Here is a 17516-nt window from a genome sequence, read left to right on the forward strand (position 1 = left end):
AGGCGGAAGAATAGGAATTCTGTGGGTTTTTCAGCTGAGGATTGGCAACCGAGAATCGGAGCTTTTGGCGGAATCTATGAAGTGTAATGGAATAGTCTATATGATTGATCGGGCGCAGCCCGCCACAACTAGATTGATATCACAGAAAAAATTATTCAAAGTATTAAGAATACTCTGAATTTGAAATCACTCAGTTTAACAGACTGTCTGAAAAAGATCTTCAAAGCTAGTCTATCTCATATGAAACTTAATAAGCAGTAGACAGCTGAGTTAAAGAATTATTTAATTATAAATAGATATTACAGAGTTAAAATAAGTTATCAGCAGATTCAGCTAGAGAGTGTTCTCACTGTTAAGAATGTAAATAGAAAAATCATGCAGTGTAGAGAGAATGAAGCAGAAAAAGAGCAGAATAAGAAGAGATAAAGACAGGAGATTGATCTCATTAAAATTGATAATAACTCACTCTCATCACTAACTGAGGAGGAAATGAAATGATTTAGAGATGATACACATACTGAGAATGATGTAGATAATTTATTATAGATTAGCTACTGATTGTTGATGTAGAGAGCTATAATGAGAATGTGATTCTTGATTTTTATCATTTCAGTGTTTTTATCATTTTGATGTGGCGCACTCACTAGAGGTGAGTGAGTAAGCAGCAGCACGATTACTATCTATCCTGCATTTATCACTGGTGTCTAGATACATCAGTCGCCCCTCATGAACGGTATACAGTACAATTGCCGCTACTAATGTTGATGACCGCATACATGTCCTCCCGCCCAGGGGTGCTCATTGAGAGTAGTTGTGTGCGAGGCTCAAACAACGCCCTACGGTATAGAGATGTGGCACTTCCGGGTTATCCCCAATCCAGAGGAACCCGAGCGTCACGTTCTGGTGATGGAGGTCACTTTGATGTATATGAAGGGAAAGAGAAACAAGTCCCAACTGTAGGAACCCCCCACCCCCCCGCCCACACCACAATTGTATTGACCTATTGATCTAGGACAACCTACATATTTCACAAGAGGGATGACAACTTAGTGCTGTGTCCAATTTCTCATTTTCTTGTGCTGGCGTTCGCAGATTGTGTGTTTGAGGCACAGGGCATTGACTCTCCAAAGGATATATTTCGGGTCACGGTCCCTTCTTACAGGAATAGTCTACAGATAAGATGGAAACCCGAGATACTTGAAATACCGATATTTCGCCGTACTTTTCACACCGCACAGGGAATCCGCATCTCTCCCGACCGTGCTTTGCCATATGACATGTTCAATCAATATATTCAAAGGTTAGGCCGTAATGTCGGTCTTGAAGCGCCACTAACCCCTTATTGCATCAGGAGGGGAATAGCAAATGTAGTTGACGGTATGGCACTACAGCTTAAATTCCCATATTAGTCCTCTGAATGCTAATTGAGTGTAGACGTCGCAACTACAGCTGAATGGAACCAGGTGCTAGGGCATTCTCGGGCTGATATATTTGAACGCTATTATATGTCGCAGAAGGTGAAACGGGATATCCAGTCTGCATATCTTGGCTGCCCGGCGCGTGCTTCTGTCATTCGTGCTGTTGGGAAGATGAGTTTGACATGAGACCCGAGGGTTCCAAAGGACTTGACGGACGAACAGAAATCTGCTATTGAACAGGAACCCCATCTTGTCGAGTTTAATGGCTAGAGGCAGGATATGGCGAACGATATGAAATTAGAATATGGGTCAGTAGCAAAAGCACGTGGTACTGACCTCTATGCCCAATACAGCAAGCTTGGGAGAATTATTCAAAGTGAAAGACGATTTCTGAGGCAATTGGCACGAAAGAAGATCCGAGAACAGTTTTTTGCCACAATAGATACTATCGAGATTGAGCGTCAGCTTCTAGGATCACCTACTACCGACGACCTCGAGATTAAGGATGGCGGAGTCCAGTTTACTTTCGCCGAACGGTCCCTCCTCGCGTCAAACCTTTTTCGACCTCTTGGTTGCGGTAAAGACGCGCAGAATGAGATTTACAATCATCAGCTGCAGGTTATCAGTGATTGGGCGGCGCTTTGTAGCCTACAGGGAGTCCCTTGCAAGCGGAGGGCTTCGAGTTACGGACTCATTGCCCCAAAGATGGAGGTTGATGACCCAACTGATGCTGATGCTGACGTATTTCCTATTGTTTGTCCAGCCACCCAATGCCTGTTTTGCCTTGGAAATAATCAACTAGCATATGATACCCGGACATATTCATTCTCACGCACGGATCACCTCCAAAGGCATGTGCGCGACACCCATCTCCGCTATTTAGCTGCAGATGCTAAGTTTCTATGCCCTCCTCCAGCGTGTTTGGAGAGGGTTCAGGGAGTTATGCATTTTAAAACCCTCACGGCTTTGATACATAAAGTTTATCTTTGATTTCTACTTGCCCACCTGTTATTCTATATTTCCCAGAAGAGACTTTCGTCGACAAGTTTTGCAGATCAATTTCTACCTGGATAGGTCATATGGATTCGTCATTCATTGTCTCCCTATTGCTATTTATGTGTACCTAGTCTAATTTGCCCTAAGTGGTTAAGAATACATTCCCTAATCTGCTAATGTATTTCTTCCGCCGCTCACCACAGGGTGGCTATTTACTCTACTACTTTGGCCCACATATCTGCTTTGAACGTATCCGTTCAAACAGCGTGTGTTGAATAAAGCGTATCAGAATAAAGCTTCGTATCTCCTCAGAATATCTGATGATCTACCGACGAAGGAAATATATATTTTATCTTTCCTGCCCTCGTTTTATATACACCGGAACACGAGCAAATGATACATGCTGTATTCTGAAACAGCTTTCCAGCTTGCATCACCTAAACTCTTTAGCTCCTATCCAATGTCTGGGCGATCAATCAAAGATGTATGTTATGCGTCAAAATAGCGTGCTCTTTGAAATGTTTAACACCATCTAGCACCTCCAGGCACGATGGATGGGGGCACCAGAGTGGAGTATTCGCATTATGGTATTGGAGGTGGCAGTCCTGGACATGTCTTCGAAGGTGATCAGGGCGTGAAAAAGAGTATATCCGCGAAGAATGCGGCAGCTGACTATCTCCGAGACAGAAGAGGCACTGGGTTCCTGGGCACAAAATAGGAAAGGTGTCCGCGTCAATTATACCATCAGCCTGGTCGATATCGAATCCGCAACTGGAAGACAGAGCCTTCCGCCTGCGTGTCCCTTCCTGCAGACTGCAGAGAGAAACCCAATCCTGAATTGTCTGCACTCGCCGGGCATAAATCTCGTGCGGAGCTTCAGTTGTGCAGTCTGACGAGCGGAAAAGATTCTGTGCAAGCCTGGCTCGTTCCTTAAAGGTAAACTTGACGCTACTTTCATCTTCCCCCTTGAATTTGTCGCCACCAGATAACCCCAGAAGCTGTTTTTCGATTTCAATAGTATCTATTGTTGCAAAGAATTCCTCCCTCATACGGTCAAATGCCTCTCGATATAGCGACGGTTTTTCAGCCCTGATATCATCTCCAAGTTCAATATATTCGCGATGCAGTGCTGTGCCTTTGGCCTTTGGGATAGAGCCATGTTTTCTGTTTATAAGCTTGGCCAATGACTGATGCTGGCCGGAAAGCTTGACAAGCCTTGGGTCCCGCTCGACTGCAGCCTTTTGCTCATCACTAAGTTCTTTTGGAACACGGGGATCACGTGTGAGACTAAACCTCCCAACGGCGTTGATAATGGATTCTCGAGCTGGACAGCCAATATATGCAGACTGCACGTCCCACTTGACCTTCTGCAAGATATAGTATCGTTCGAAGATGTCCGCTCGCGAGTGGCCCATGACTTGATTGCGTTCACTTGTAGTTGCAATACCTAAAATGTATAAATGTATTAGAATACATTGATGTGGGGATTGAATATAGGTAATAGGTAAGGAGACTCACTATCAACCGCGTTAGCAGTTCCTCGCCTAATGCAGTACGGTGTCAACTTGTGCTCGAACCCTGCATTACGACCCAGTCGTTGAAGATATTGATTGAATGTATCATATGGCAGCGTCCTATCTGGAGATATTCGAACACCCTGTGCTGTACGTACAGCTCGATGGAAAACAGGGACGTCAAGTATGTTGGATTTCGATTTCAGTTGTATGCTGTTTCGGGGTGCCTGCACTTGAATACGAAATACATCCTCAATTGAACTAATGCCTCGCGCTTCAAATGTGTCAGCAGCGAGCGCTAAGGCAAGGAAATGCGATACGGGGCAAATGGCGAGGTTATCATCCTGTTCATGGAAGATGTAAGTTGTTCTATGCGAAATTTTTAGTTATATTAATACAAGATGCCGGATAGGCGGAGCTCACGGTTGTGACTTATTTCACTTTCCCTTCATGAATAGAAGAGATACTTCCATCACAAGGACATGCTGATCCGGCTGATCTGGGTTAGGAATAACTCCAGCATGATATCTTTGTAGCAAAGGGCATCGTTGGACCCACGGAGACAACCGCTCTCGATAAGGGTCCCCGGTCGCGAGGAGGTGTAGGCGATCATTAGCATAAGCAGCGGTAGTTGCACGGTATATCGTTCGTGGGTGACAGATGCTGTATCTAAGCACCAGTTGGTAGTGGAGAATGGCCACGAGATCTTCGACACCAACTACCGGCTTGAATTTTATCGACAGGTCTAGGTCGTACTCGTCCGTCAAGGGGCCCAGAACTACCTTATAAAGGAAAATGAGTTAGAATACTTAAGAGGAATAATTATTATCGAGCTTGGACCTTACCTCACTGATTTGTTCTCCGACCAATTTGTCCAATTTGTCCACCTTCCGACCTGTTTCTCTCTTGAAGAGTAACCGAAGGAACTTCCATTCGACCCAAATAGTGCTCTGTTTCTTGATGCTGAAATTCTTCAGTCGCCAATCAATGTAGACCCGGAAGTTCTCGGCCACACATATGGCGAGATGTCGATGGGCATCAACTTTCATAAACTCGCAGTGGCTTCATGAAGCAATTGTTAGCACGGTTTAGTGTAGTAGGTCTGCTATGGATTGCAACTAACCGGCCCCAGAAGCCATGTACACGGTTGATAGAAATTGTGGTGGCATCGGCGTATTTTTTGCCTGTAATTTGGAACTGAGCCACTCGAGTGATATCCCTCTCACGGTATTCACCTGGAGTAAGTTTATGGCCTTTCGTCTTTCGGTCTCGCCGTCCCTCTCTGATGGGTTTGCGGGAGTTCCAGGTGTGAGTCAATTGGGCTACCATATTATCTATACAGTGCCAGGGCGCATAAGACAGGGATGCAAAAGTGTTGAAAATAGGATCAGCAGAGAAGTTCTCTTCGTAGATAGATAGATGTAGCTTGGGATAAGGTAGCAAAGGAGGTCTGGAGTAAAATAAACGCCCAGAATGAGCGAAAGGCCTTTAATTTATACATTACAAAAGCCAAAGGAGAGGAACGATAACCCCTATCCTTAAACGTGTGTTCAGACATCGGTAGCTCATAGAACAACATCATGTATCGCAGCGACCAATTGAAGGGTAGGTACAAATATCGCTCGATATAAAAGCGGCAAGAAATTTCGGGTCACGTGAGGGGAAAGCAGGCTGAAAACTGTAGGCTACTGGGGCAAAAGAGCTCAGTCACCACCAGCGCTGCTGATAGAAGGGCCGATCAACCCCCGGGACCCCCAACACCCCCCCTCAGACCAGCTAACCACAGAGTACAGTGGCTCCTCTCAGTGGCTCCTCTTAGTGGCTCCTCCCAGCAGTCTTTCTTTTTGGACTCACTCCTAGGGCTCATTCTTTCAAGGGCTAACTCCTTAGGGCACACTCCTAGGATGTCTCTTGGCACTGTTAAATGTCTGGGGTATTTGTTTGAGATTTTCTTAAGTCTATTCTGAGATTGAACTCATGCATGTTGATCACAGCGGGGCTCACACTTAACGGTCTCATAACCTGTAGGCTACTGGGGCAAAAGAGCTCAGTCACCACCAGCGCTGCTGGTAGAAGGGCCGATCAACCCCCGGGACCCCCAACAAAAACAGCGTCAAATATGGCCACTTTTGGCCCTAGTACCCCCATCTTACAGACTAATAGAGGTATCTATCTAGCCCCATTTGCTTAACCTAGAGCTTATTATGCTGATAATGTTTTCCGTTCCGTGGGCTTGGTACGGTACAGTCCCCCTCTTACCAACAACCAAGGATACACCTGGCACCAAAGCAGGGAAAATTAAAAAATTAAAAAATTAAAAAATTAAAAAATTAAAAAATAAAAAGTAAACAAATAAAAAATAAAATAAAAGTAACAAACAACAGAGTTCTGTCCAATCTCCTTCCAAGAAATGCACAGCTGTCTGGATAGTCAACATGGTACGTAAGCTGGGACTGAAGGCGCTTGCCGGCTATGGCGTTAAAAATCTTAGTATGGAATTCTATCCACCTGAGCTTCAAAGCCTGGGCTGTCTGATTCACCGAATTGATCACGAAGAAATGTTTAAAGAAGTTGGTACTGTCATTATTTGAGCAATAATATGCCTCACATAGTTATTCAAAACGCAAATTCATCATCTCTAGCAACGGTTTGGCTGCTTGACTAGTCGGCCTTCTCCCGATATGGATCTACGCCGTACGTCCCAGATACTACCGAATCGGCCTCACTTTGAAAAAGTGCGCTGCCGAAGCTACTATTGAGATTCTAAAATATCTTATTATTGTTTGATAATATGTTAACATCTTCTAAGCAGAAACCCCTCGATCGTTATGCCTACCTCGGAAACAACCCGCTGTACCTGAATAATTGCCAATTCCCCGGAGCAGTTCAATAGTTGAACAAGCTGCAGACCATTTTCGACGAATGAAGCTTCACCGACGAGCGAACAGGGGATAATATTTAGCCGCAGCTAAACAAGACTGGATTTTATGTTTCACATTATTGACCTTTCTCTTTTCTAGTGATCTAGGATACATTACTTCATAATATCATGATTGAGCATTATTGAGTATTAAAAATATAGAAAGTTCTCGGGTTCCATGGCCGAAAAACATTTGATGGCTTGACCAATCTCGGCATGACGTCTGCCCAGAGTCCCGGGAAATTCTCCCTAAACCCGATGGCTTGGCAAGCTTGAAAGTTTTCCGCCCGATTTTCATCATGACTTTTTCCTTTTTCGGCCTTCTTGCCGGCAGTTGGTTGATAAGGATGTTATTAGTTATGGGGCCTGAAGCGGGCCATGAAAGATATGACTGGCCCGATTGCTGTAGACTGGGTTGATGTGGACTGACTTTTTTGCTCAACCAAAATTTCAAGATGTCTCCAGCAAACCCAATCCATGATTTTTTGTTAACTTTTGATCGGTTTCCTTGTTTTCGGATTTTTCCCGGTTTGAAATATATATATATATATATAACTATATATACACACATATATATATATATATATTTTCATTTTTATCTATATCCATTTTCCAGTTTCCAGTTTCTCATATCTCGCTCCACACTTTTTCGCCTTGTTGTTTTCTTTATACAGCGGGCCTAACTCTTAATGTGTTGCTAATTTTCTTCATTGATCTCTATAACATGGCTACTGTCCCATATACCATCCTAATCCTCGGTGGTGGCATTGCAGGCGTTGCCTCCGCCCTCGCACTCTCTAAAGCCCTCACCCCGGTGCTCCCTAATCTCAAAATCGTCATCTACGAGCTCCGAGATGTCCCTTCGACTTCTGGTGGCGCCATCAACCTCACCCCCGTCGCCCATAGGCATCTCGATCAGCTAGGCGTGCTCGATGAGCTGCGAGATTTGGGTCCTAAGGGAGGCATAGAGGTGGACGAGATAGAGGTATTCTCCTCTCACAGTGGTAAAAAACTGGGTGCGGTTGACTTTGCAGGCAAAGACGGCAAGGGTTATGGTGGGTACAAGGGGCGCCGCTTAATGCGCATATCTCTTCATCTGGCTATGTTATCTGCTGTGGAGAAACGGAGTAATGTGGAAATGGTGTTCGGGAAAAAAGTTGTAGGCGGCATCGAGACGGACAAACGCGTTACAATTTATTTCGAGGATGGCTCTTTTGCGAAAGGCGACTTGGCTTTGGGATGTGATGGCGTGCATTCAGCTACGAGGACAAACATTGTTGATCCCGATAGGGTTTCGGAGTATACGGGGATTTCGTTTATTCAGACTACGATAAAGTCGGAAATGATAAGGTCGCCCAAACACTTTAAGGTTACGGCGTTGAACAGATCAAGACACGGAGCGTTGATGACGACATATTGTGATAATGAAAAGGAGGATATGTTCGTGGCAGCGTTGGCGGAAGTCGAGGAGGACCGTTTGACTTATGAAATATGCAAGTATCAGGCTGCAGATTCGTGGAAAACAAAGAATACCGCCATCATGATATTAAGAGATGACATTCAGAGTCGCTTTGGAAAGTCCGCCCTTCCGTGCGTTCGCGAGATTGCGGAAAAATGCTGGGATTGGTTTCTATATCCAGTGTATCAGATACGTCCTGGTGGGAAATGGCATACGGAGAGGATCATGTTATTAGGCGATGCTGCTCATGCTGTGCGTATTTCATATATCTACCGTTCCCCCTTCCTCATTCACCTGCAAAATATTGGTCAGATATCCATTAGGAATAGGATCAAACTAACGCGGGCAAATATTCTTTTTATTCCCAGATGCCCCCCAAGGATGAGTCAGCCGCCTACGCCCTGGACGACGCCATCCTCTTCGCCCGCGTCCTATCTGAATACATCCATGAGCCCTTATCCAAAACCTTCAGCATCTACGAATCCCTCCGTCGCGAAACCGTCGAGAACGCATACAAGGCCGCTTGCGAAAACTGGGCCCGTCACAGAGACAGCAGCCGTCTTGCCAGCTTGCGAGAGGAGTGGCTCACCCCGCTTAATCTGATGCGACAAAAGAAGAAAAACTCAAGCGTGTGGGTGTTTGATGCTATGAGTGTCGATATCCCGCCCTCGAGAGTAGGGTCACGGCAGTCAACATTCTCGTCAAGCAGCTAATTTGTGGCTATTTGCTTTCTTTTCCGTGGCTGCGTGCATTCTCTCTTTACATCTGAAGAAATAGAATGTATTTGTATCAGCCAACCCTCCCCCCCTCCCCACCTGAGTATAGAGTATATATTGCATCTTTGCATTCTTGTTACGCATCGGATCGGCGCTTGGTTTGCTATTCCACTTTAACCTGTACTATATATATCAAATTTTCTTTTCTTTTCTTTTCTTTTCATTTTTCATTCTTTTTTTTTTATCCCCGCCGAGTTTAAAAACGGAATACGAACATAGAATTTGCATCAATAGAAATAAAATGAATAGAAATAAAACGAATAGAAATAAAACGAATAGAAATAAAATGAATACGTATTATATGTATGTGCCTTCCTCCATGGCAATGATTTTAGAAATTTTATTTTCATCTGAGAGTGGCCGGTTTATATCTTGTACCCAACCCATAAAACCAAAAACAAAACTTAGCAGGTTGATATGATGGTCCATCATATTTTTTCGGGATAGATTCATCCGTCAGGGACATCTGCTATCCCATAATCAGTGGTAAATCGATCCAGAAAAAAAAAAGGGGAGGGGGGGTTCCGAGCCGTCGCAATAAGTCCCTTTGGCCATGGCAAGTATGGTTTAGTCTTGTCGGATTAGGAGTTGAAATTCCCGTGCGAGGCTCGTAGGCGGGATTCCACTCGCCGTATATAGAATATATAGCACGTAAAGGTTAGTAAACATGAAATTTCATGGCCCTTCTCTCTATGCAGGAGGTGTTTTGGATGTATGTGCTGGCATTCACATGTACGTATTCTCGCATGTATATAGAGCAAATAATTCAGCATGGAAGAATGACACTCGAATTAATGGACCACCATGTTTTCTTTACCAATTGACTAGACAAGAGGAAACTGTTCGACAACCCCATTCTTTTTCGCAGCCAAATAGAGATGCTGATTTACCGGCGCAGTTGCAAGACTTGCCTGATCCTATCACCTGAAAGTTTACCAGTGCCAAGTGTTTCTGGTATTGCAACTCCATATTCACGAATCTAGTCCGAGGCTGCATCACCATGTGGAGTTAACAATTGTTTACCAAATGCAATCTGACGCCGCTGGACTATCCCATTTGCGGTGGCTGTAAAGGTCGGAGGGCCATATCCAACATAGTTTGGAGGGTTCCCCATGCAATCAGATCCGTGTCAAAAAACGTGTGTAAATTGCTACCGATGCCGTTGAGTATTGTGATGTCGATCGCAGATGACGATGATGCTGGACTAGGAATCCGTAAAATTCATGCGAATATCTGGCTGATAATGAGTGTTAATCTCAAGCGTAAGCAATCTACGAATTGATAACCTCATGCCCACTTGCAATGCCTGGATAAGCATTGTACGCCATCCAATGAGAAAGTTGCTGGTCCAAAGTCTGTTCTAGAGTTAGCGATTGAACTAGAAGATCTAATCAACGGAGGGAAAGCATTCACTCTCAGAAGAAGTAGAGGATAGGCTAGATGTTATAGCCTCTATTCCAGTTGTTGAGAATGGCCCTGGAGACTGCAGATGTTGTTGAGGGGGAAGAGGACAGAAACACACTTCTGATGATCATCAAGAATGGTTAAAATCAATATCTTAGAGTTCAGCAACCTTGCTATCTTTGAATGTGTCTTCAAGGTCCAGTGAGTGCATCCTTCTCATAGAGGGTGATGGTAGCACTTAGATTAATTTCTACTCCTCAATGGTTGTCAGATCATCAATCATGGTCTGAAGCACTTAGATTCAACATCTCATCGAATTGAAATGAGACTTGATGAAAGAGAGATTAAAGTCTGAGCATGATGACAGAGTTGTAAATAATCTGGGTTTTCCTTTTCTTGAAATAGTTAACATTGAGTTTGAATTGAACCTGGTTAGAGATGAAATTATTTTTCTGAACCATTCAATCACTCAATGCCTTGCTCAAATCTTCATTTTTCATTCATCTTTCAAAATTCATACTCTCAGAGAGATGCCAGAACCTGCCATGCTCTGTGACATACATGACATGGTTTTGCAAGATAATTCTAACTATGACGAGCATCAGTTTTCTAATAATAATAATCACGTTTGGCTCGGATCCTTCCACCCACCCGGCTGAAAACCAAAAACATGAGCTTCTGGTAAATTCGCTACTAGTGTTTGGCCTTTTGGGTCTGGCGGGGAGGGGAATCAAGAACCCGAAGGGTTCCCCTCGTATGATTGGTTCCTGGAGCAGTTGTGTCCGTGGGAGTTGTGGGATTGGAGTCTGCTGCGGAGCTGTTGGAACCCACCCAAATCCCAGAGCCAGAGTTGTGGCATGGAGCCTGTCGTAGCGAGTTACACTGGTCTCCACTCTCACTTTCAATCTCACTTTCAGTTTGATACTGAGCAGCGGCAAGTTTTCCAGAATACAAAAGTCTTGACAAAGAGATTTTGTGATTTTGTGATAGTTAATTGAAACCCTCCTAGTCGTGCAGCACGCATACAGGTAAAAATGCGTTCGGCATCTTATCTGTGACAGGTGAGAGGTACCGATTCAAATAATGACATTTGCTTCTCAAATCCGTCGCCGCTGTCACTTTGCTCAGAAGAAGCTCTCTCTTATGAGATCCCCGAAGCAAGCTTCTGGATGGTGACTACCTACCACCAAAAAGCCTCTTCCACTTCTCACGTGTGGGCAACGTGCATCGCGAATGGTGTCGCTGCTGGTGGTGTGCAGACAAAGCTCCAAGGTTAATAAATAATTAGCTTGCTGCAGATGAATATTTCTTCGTATTTTTAGAAGGGAGGTAACATTGAACGATGCGGACCGACAATATCCACGTCCACTGGAGTCTGTAATGTCGCAACGAGGAGTGTGAGCATTTTGGACTTGACGGGGAGAAACACTGTACAGAAAATATTTTGAATATAGTAATCTTCAAAAATTAATTAATAATCATCACCACATCTATCTATAACATAAAGATTATCTATATACTCATTAGAAGGTGTAGAATCCACTGTAGATTGAGATTCTATAGAATTATCTTGTTATGGTTGAGTGACTGTAGATTTTATAGATTTGATTTCAATCAATTAAAGATTCTTATTGAATGTCTTTTTCATCTCATCTGCTCTACATATTATAATCTTACAATTGATATTCTTAATAGTGAGAACTTCACCTACTTGCACCTATTTGTGAGAGAATTTAATAACTTAATATCTATTTGCTTAATAATGATCTGCAAGTTCACTCTCATGATATGTGTTTAATTCTGCCTGAATTATACTACTCTTGAAGATCTTGTTCAACTGTCTTATTAAATCAGATATAAGAGTATTCTTCACATCTTCTAAGATCTTGACTACTGTATTAATTTAATAATATAGTTTTACAATCATCTCTAAGAAGATTAATTATGAGAAGACAGTTGATAATTAATCTACAGATGATGAGATAAAGTGATTGTATATATTATTATCATTATTGTATATATTGAGATCTAGAGTATTATCAATGATAAAAGATCTCAATTAATCAAGAATTATATTGTAATTAACTGAATACATTTCACAGTTAATAAAGCTAGCTCTTACAGTACTAGATTTAAATACTTACAGTTAAATACTCTTCAGATTAGTAAGAAAATATCTATTATTATACTGCTTATATTTATAGTAGATAGTCTTGTTGATGATTACTACACTTACTCTAGTCACGTGCCACCTCAACCTATTTAGTGTAACTCGTGTAGTTAGAATACAACATAACAATGTTATTCTTCAAGAGGTTATAAAGCTCTTCATAAGTAATAAATAATCATAATAATGTGTCAACTATATCTTTATGTATCATTACACATGTCTAGATGTTTTTTATTGATTAATTGAACTCATGGTTAATCTAAGATCTGAGGGAATGCCTGACTTAATAAAAGAATATGTACCTTTAAGACAAAGAAATGAGAAAATATCAGAGCAGTAAACACAAGATCACAGATCACTGTCAATGTTAATAACAAATCAGAAGACAGCTTTAGAGATGTTTAAGCTGAATGAAATCATTGCAGAAGAACAGTCTGATGAGTTCAATGTATATAAAGACTCAGTTAAAGATATTAGTGAGATATCAGACAATGCAGAGAGCTTAAGTGACTGAAATAATAATAGCTCAGTGAGTGAGAAGACTTGTATGAGGCTTGAAATTGCAAGACTTCAGCATGAGATTGAGTGAATAAAGATTAGTAGAGATGACTCTGCAGATAATAAGATAAAAGCAGATCTGATAGAATATCTTCAATAAAAAGAGAAGACATCTGTTATAATGAAAGTTCTTGAAGAATTCAGAAGCTAAGTAAGACTCATCAAAAGATTAATTATTCTCACTGAATTCATTAACTACTTAATGTGAAGAGAGGAAATTCTTTTGACTGTAGAACAGTCTGAAATTAATAATATTCTTAAAGATAATAGTCTTAATAAGAATGTCATCATGAACATGCAATGTTTCTGAAAAGAATGCAATCTTTGATTATATAATTACATGTAGTCTGCAATTGCTCTGCAGGTCAAGGCTCATTTCACTATACTCAAGAAGTTCAAATTATCAGCTTATACTCTATGAACTATTATAGAGAATAACTTTTCTGAGAGACCTGCTGTATACAGAACTCATTTATTTAAAGAGCTTATTGAAATAATCTTTAAAAGCAAAGAATCTGATAGAGCTTTCATTGAATGATTAATTATTATCAGAACTGATTATATTCATCTGAGATATAAGATTAAAGATGTTGTGTTTTTCAATAGATTACTGACAGAAGTCAATAGAGATTGAGCATTCTTCATAAAGAATAGAATGAATCAGATTGATAAGAACAATTCAAGATCTTTAGAAGAAGACTTCATGAGATTATACTGTGACATACTTCTATGTCTTTCTACTGTGGAAAATAGTAGTACTGAATTCATGAAAAATCCTGTGAATAATGCTCAAGACAAGGATAAGAAAGACAAGGACACTGAATTCAAACCTGAATGTAGAGATAATGATGTGAAGACCTGCTATTATTATCAAAAGATTGATCATATTCAGACTGACTGTTGAAAGAAATACTCTGAGAAATGTCCTTCAAATTTGAACTTCAACATCAATAGAAACAAGGATAAAGACAAGAATGTGAAGAATACAGATGCTGCTTCTGTTTACAATGTCATGAAATAAGTATTTTGCATCAAAGAAAAGACCTATGTGAGTGATCAGATAGAAAAAGATATCTGAATTCTAGACTCTGAATCAGACACTTACATCACACCTCACAGAGATCTTGTTATGATAAAACCTCAGAAGATGAAAGTAATGTTGAAAATAATAGATAGAACAGTGATCTCTGCTGCAGCTATAGAAGATATAAAGATTTCAGTGAAAGAGATGAATATACTGTTAAATGATATTCACTATGTTCTGAAGTTAGAAGTGAATCTCATGAGTATGAGTAAGCTTGTATATCAGGGTTATACCTATAAGCAGTTGATATATGAGAATAATCATACTATGTTAATTATGTCTCCTGACTGCATATTCTCATTTATAGCAAGATTAAATGAGAATAATATCTATAAGATGAAAAGGCTAGTTATATACAGAGACTTAATCTGGTTTACTATACTTAATAATGATTTTAAATCTGTGAACATATTACAGATGAAAGATGACACAATATTAACACTATCTGAAAGAAATGATACAAAGATTATAGAACTTATAATGATATAATGATATTAAAAGCTAGAACATCTGAATCTCACAGATATTACAAAAATGACAGCAGATTCATGACTAGAAATGAGAATAAAGAGTGACAGAGCTTTGTCATTCTGTAAGACCTGTATACAGATAAAAATAACACATTCAATCTTCACATCTATAATATGAGCTGTTAAGCTGATAATAAGATTCTTCATCAATCTGACAGAGAATGAAAAAACACTTTTTAACAGAAATGACACTCTTACTAGAGAGAATGCAAGCTACTGATTAAGTATAATAGATAATATAACTCATTATAGATAAGTAATTCTTATAATAAGAAAGAAAGAATCTACTACAAGATTAATAAATTTCATCACAGATATTAAGATAACTATATAATATTGAGTTAAAACTTCACACTGAAATGATAAAGAAGAGTTTAAAAGTCAAGAACTTAAAATCTACTGTCAGAGTAAAGAAATAGTATATGAAATAACTACATCTGATATATCATAATTAAATGACTCAGTGAAACATATGAATTGAATAGTTACAGAAAAGATGTGAAGTCTACTATTTAATAGTGAATTAGAAAGAGAACTTTGAGATGAAGTAATATAAGCTGTGATTATGATGATTAATACATTCTTAACATTAACAAAGATATTTAAATGTAAGAAAGAAACATTACTTACATCTTTTAAAGCTTGAACTGAGGTGTAATCTTCTGTTCATTAAATATGAAGATGAGGGTGCAAGGTCTATAAGAAGGATTCGAAAGTGTTGAATAAGCTTGTAAATAGAACTGATGATAAGAAATGACAGCTGATTAAACATCAAGAATTACATCAATATCATGTGTGAGATTCTGTTGCATGTTGTCTTGAGATTGTATGAGATATCATATTTAATAAAGCTCTTGACATGAGTGCAAATACACCTGTAAATACAGTGAGAGAATTCAATGAATTGTTTAATAAATTGAATATTCTGAATGTCAGAGAGAAATGATAGTACTGCTTACTATAACATCTTACAAAGAAAAAATCAGATATTTTGAAGATAATTGTAAATAAGAACTTAGAGAGTGTAATTGATTCAATCTATCTTCTAGATAATAAGATATAGCTTGTCATGAATAAAGAGTTTGAAGACTCTGTTAATAAGAATGATTCTGTTCTAAGTGTTCTGACAGACTGATCAACTACACTAACAGAAGTCAAGAGAAGCTCAGACTGAGACTATTAACATGAGACAATAGAAAAGAAGATTAAGATATTTGAATAGAAGAAGATATATATTATCATTGAGAAGACCTCAGAAATGAATATTCTTACAGATAAATGAGTATATAATTGAAAATTCAATAATAAGAGAGAAATTATTCATTTTAGAGCTCACTGAGTGATTAGAGAGTTCTTGCAATAGCAGAGTATTCATTATATAAGATTATATACTGCAGTGATATCAGAGTCTATATCATACAGTCTATTTACTATATTAACTGCTAAAGAATGAAAGATCAAATCAATTAACTATATATCTGTGTTTTTGAATGATATACTATCACAGAATGAGATAATCTATATACAACTGCTCACAGATGTTAAGTATAATAGAGAGAACTTAGTGAGATTACTTTGTCAGAGTCTATATAAAATGAAGCAAGTTATAAGAGTATGATATTTTCTCATAATAAAGCATCTGACTACATTGAGATTCAAGATATTATTTTATGATGATGAATTTCTATATCACTCTGTTTATAAGATCTATCTGACATTGTATATTAATGATTATTAAGTGATGAGATCTTAAGAACAGCAATTAAACTGAGTATTAAGAGAGATTATAAAGAGATTTGAGACAAAGAATGTTGAAGAGATCAAGCTATATCTTGAGATGAAGATTAAATGTCAGAGGAATAATAATCTAGCAGTTATACAGAGCTGTTATATTGAGAAGATTCTTGAAGATTTCAGCACAAATAAGATAAATTCAGCTGACACTCTGATAGCAGCTGGTATATGACTGGAATTCTCACCTGATGAGAGAGAGAGATTGAATGATGACTTTACAGCTACAAGATATTATCAAGAATTGAAATCATTGCAGTATTTAGTCTCAAGTAGCTGGTCTGATCTGGTATTCACAGTCAACTATCTCTTGCATTTTAACTTGTGTCTGTATAAGACATGTTAAGCAGTGTTGAAGCATGTTCTATGTTATGTCAAGAAGATGAAAAATCATGACATATTATACAGAAAGGAGATTGATGATATGAGTCTGAGTTCTGTGACATACTGTGATTCAGACTGAGTGAGGATGGATCCTCAATACAAATCAACTACTGGCTATGTTATATTGATTAATGGGTCACTGATCTCATGGCATTTGCAGAGACAGATATCTATTGTCAAATCAATCACAGAAGCTGAATATATTGCAGCTAGTGAGACAGCTTGTAAGATAATCTGATTAAATGATATGTTATATGACACTGAGTTGATAAATAATGAAAAAGTGAAAATATACTCACATCTACAAGTTGATAATAAGAGAGCAATTGATCTAGCAAAGGAGGAATTCTTAACATGAAGATTGTGTTATATTGAGATTAGATATCATATTCTACACAATTTAATTGAAAAAGAGGAAATCATGATGAAACATGTTAGTTCTACAGTGAACATAGCTGACGGGCTCACCAAGCCACTGGTGAAGCCTGCATTTGAAGAATTTGTCAAGAGGG

At 39.5% G+C, this 17516-nt stretch overlaps 5 protein-coding genes across 5 annotated transcripts; 4 read left to right on the forward strand and 1 right to left on the reverse strand.

Annotated features, from left to right (window-relative positions):
• Nucleotides 1–1277: 1277 nt before the first annotated feature.
• BDBG_16274 (uncharacterized protein) lies at nucleotides 1278–1604 on the forward strand (the record flags this gene model as incomplete). Its single annotated transcript, XM_031724263.1, has 2 exons — nucleotides 1278–1377; nucleotides 1435–1604. 2 exons carry the CDS (start codon nucleotides 1278–1280, stop codon nucleotides 1602–1604), a joined length of 270 nt encoding a protein of 89 aa, XP_031576228.1.
• Nucleotides 1605–1697: 93 nt separating this feature from the next.
• BDBG_16275 (uncharacterized protein) lies at nucleotides 1698–2408 on the forward strand (the record flags this gene model as incomplete). Its single annotated transcript, XM_031724264.1, has 1 exon — nucleotides 1698–2408. The coding sequence occupies one exon, from the start codon at nucleotides 1698–1700 to the stop codon at nucleotides 2406–2408; it is 711 nt and encodes a 236-aa protein (XP_031576229.1).
• A 482-nt stretch (nucleotides 2409–2890) lies between these two features.
• On the reverse strand, nucleotides 2891–5257 carry BDBG_01069 (FluG domain-containing protein; the record flags this gene model as incomplete). Its single annotated transcript, XM_031720174.1, has 5 exons — nucleotides 2891–3861; nucleotides 3933–4297; nucleotides 4370–4710; nucleotides 4774–4990; nucleotides 5052–5257. The coding sequence occupies 5 exons, from the start codon at nucleotides 5255–5257 to the stop codon at nucleotides 2891–2893; spliced, it is 2100 nt and encodes a 699-aa protein (XP_031576230.1).
• A 1919-nt stretch (nucleotides 5258–7176) lies between these two features.
• BDBG_01071 (salicylate hydroxylase) lies at nucleotides 7177–9401 on the forward strand. Its single transcript, XM_002628117.2, has 2 exons — nucleotides 7177–8559; nucleotides 8676–9401. The coding sequence occupies exons 1-2, from the start codon at nucleotides 7573–7575 to the stop codon at nucleotides 9018–9020; spliced, it is 1332 nt and encodes a 443-aa protein (XP_002628163.1). The 5' UTR covers nucleotides 7177–7572; the 3' UTR covers nucleotides 9021–9401.
• A 1677-nt stretch (nucleotides 9402–11078) lies between these two features.
• Nucleotides 11079–11360, forward strand: BDBG_01072 (uncharacterized protein; the record flags this gene model as incomplete). The annotated part of the gene is made up of 1 exon (XM_031720175.1): nucleotides 11079–11360. The coding sequence occupies one exon, from the start codon at nucleotides 11079–11081 to the stop codon at nucleotides 11358–11360; it is 282 nt and encodes a 93-aa protein (XP_031576231.1).
• Nucleotides 11361–17516: the final 6156 nt, after the last annotated feature.

This window comes from Blastomyces gilchristii (genome assembly GCF_000003855.2).
Source record: "Blastomyces gilchristii SLH14081 genomic scaffold supercont1.2, whole genome shotgun sequence".
NCBI lineage: Eukaryota > Fungi > Ascomycota > Eurotiomycetes > Onygenales > Ajellomycetaceae > Blastomyces > Blastomyces gilchristii.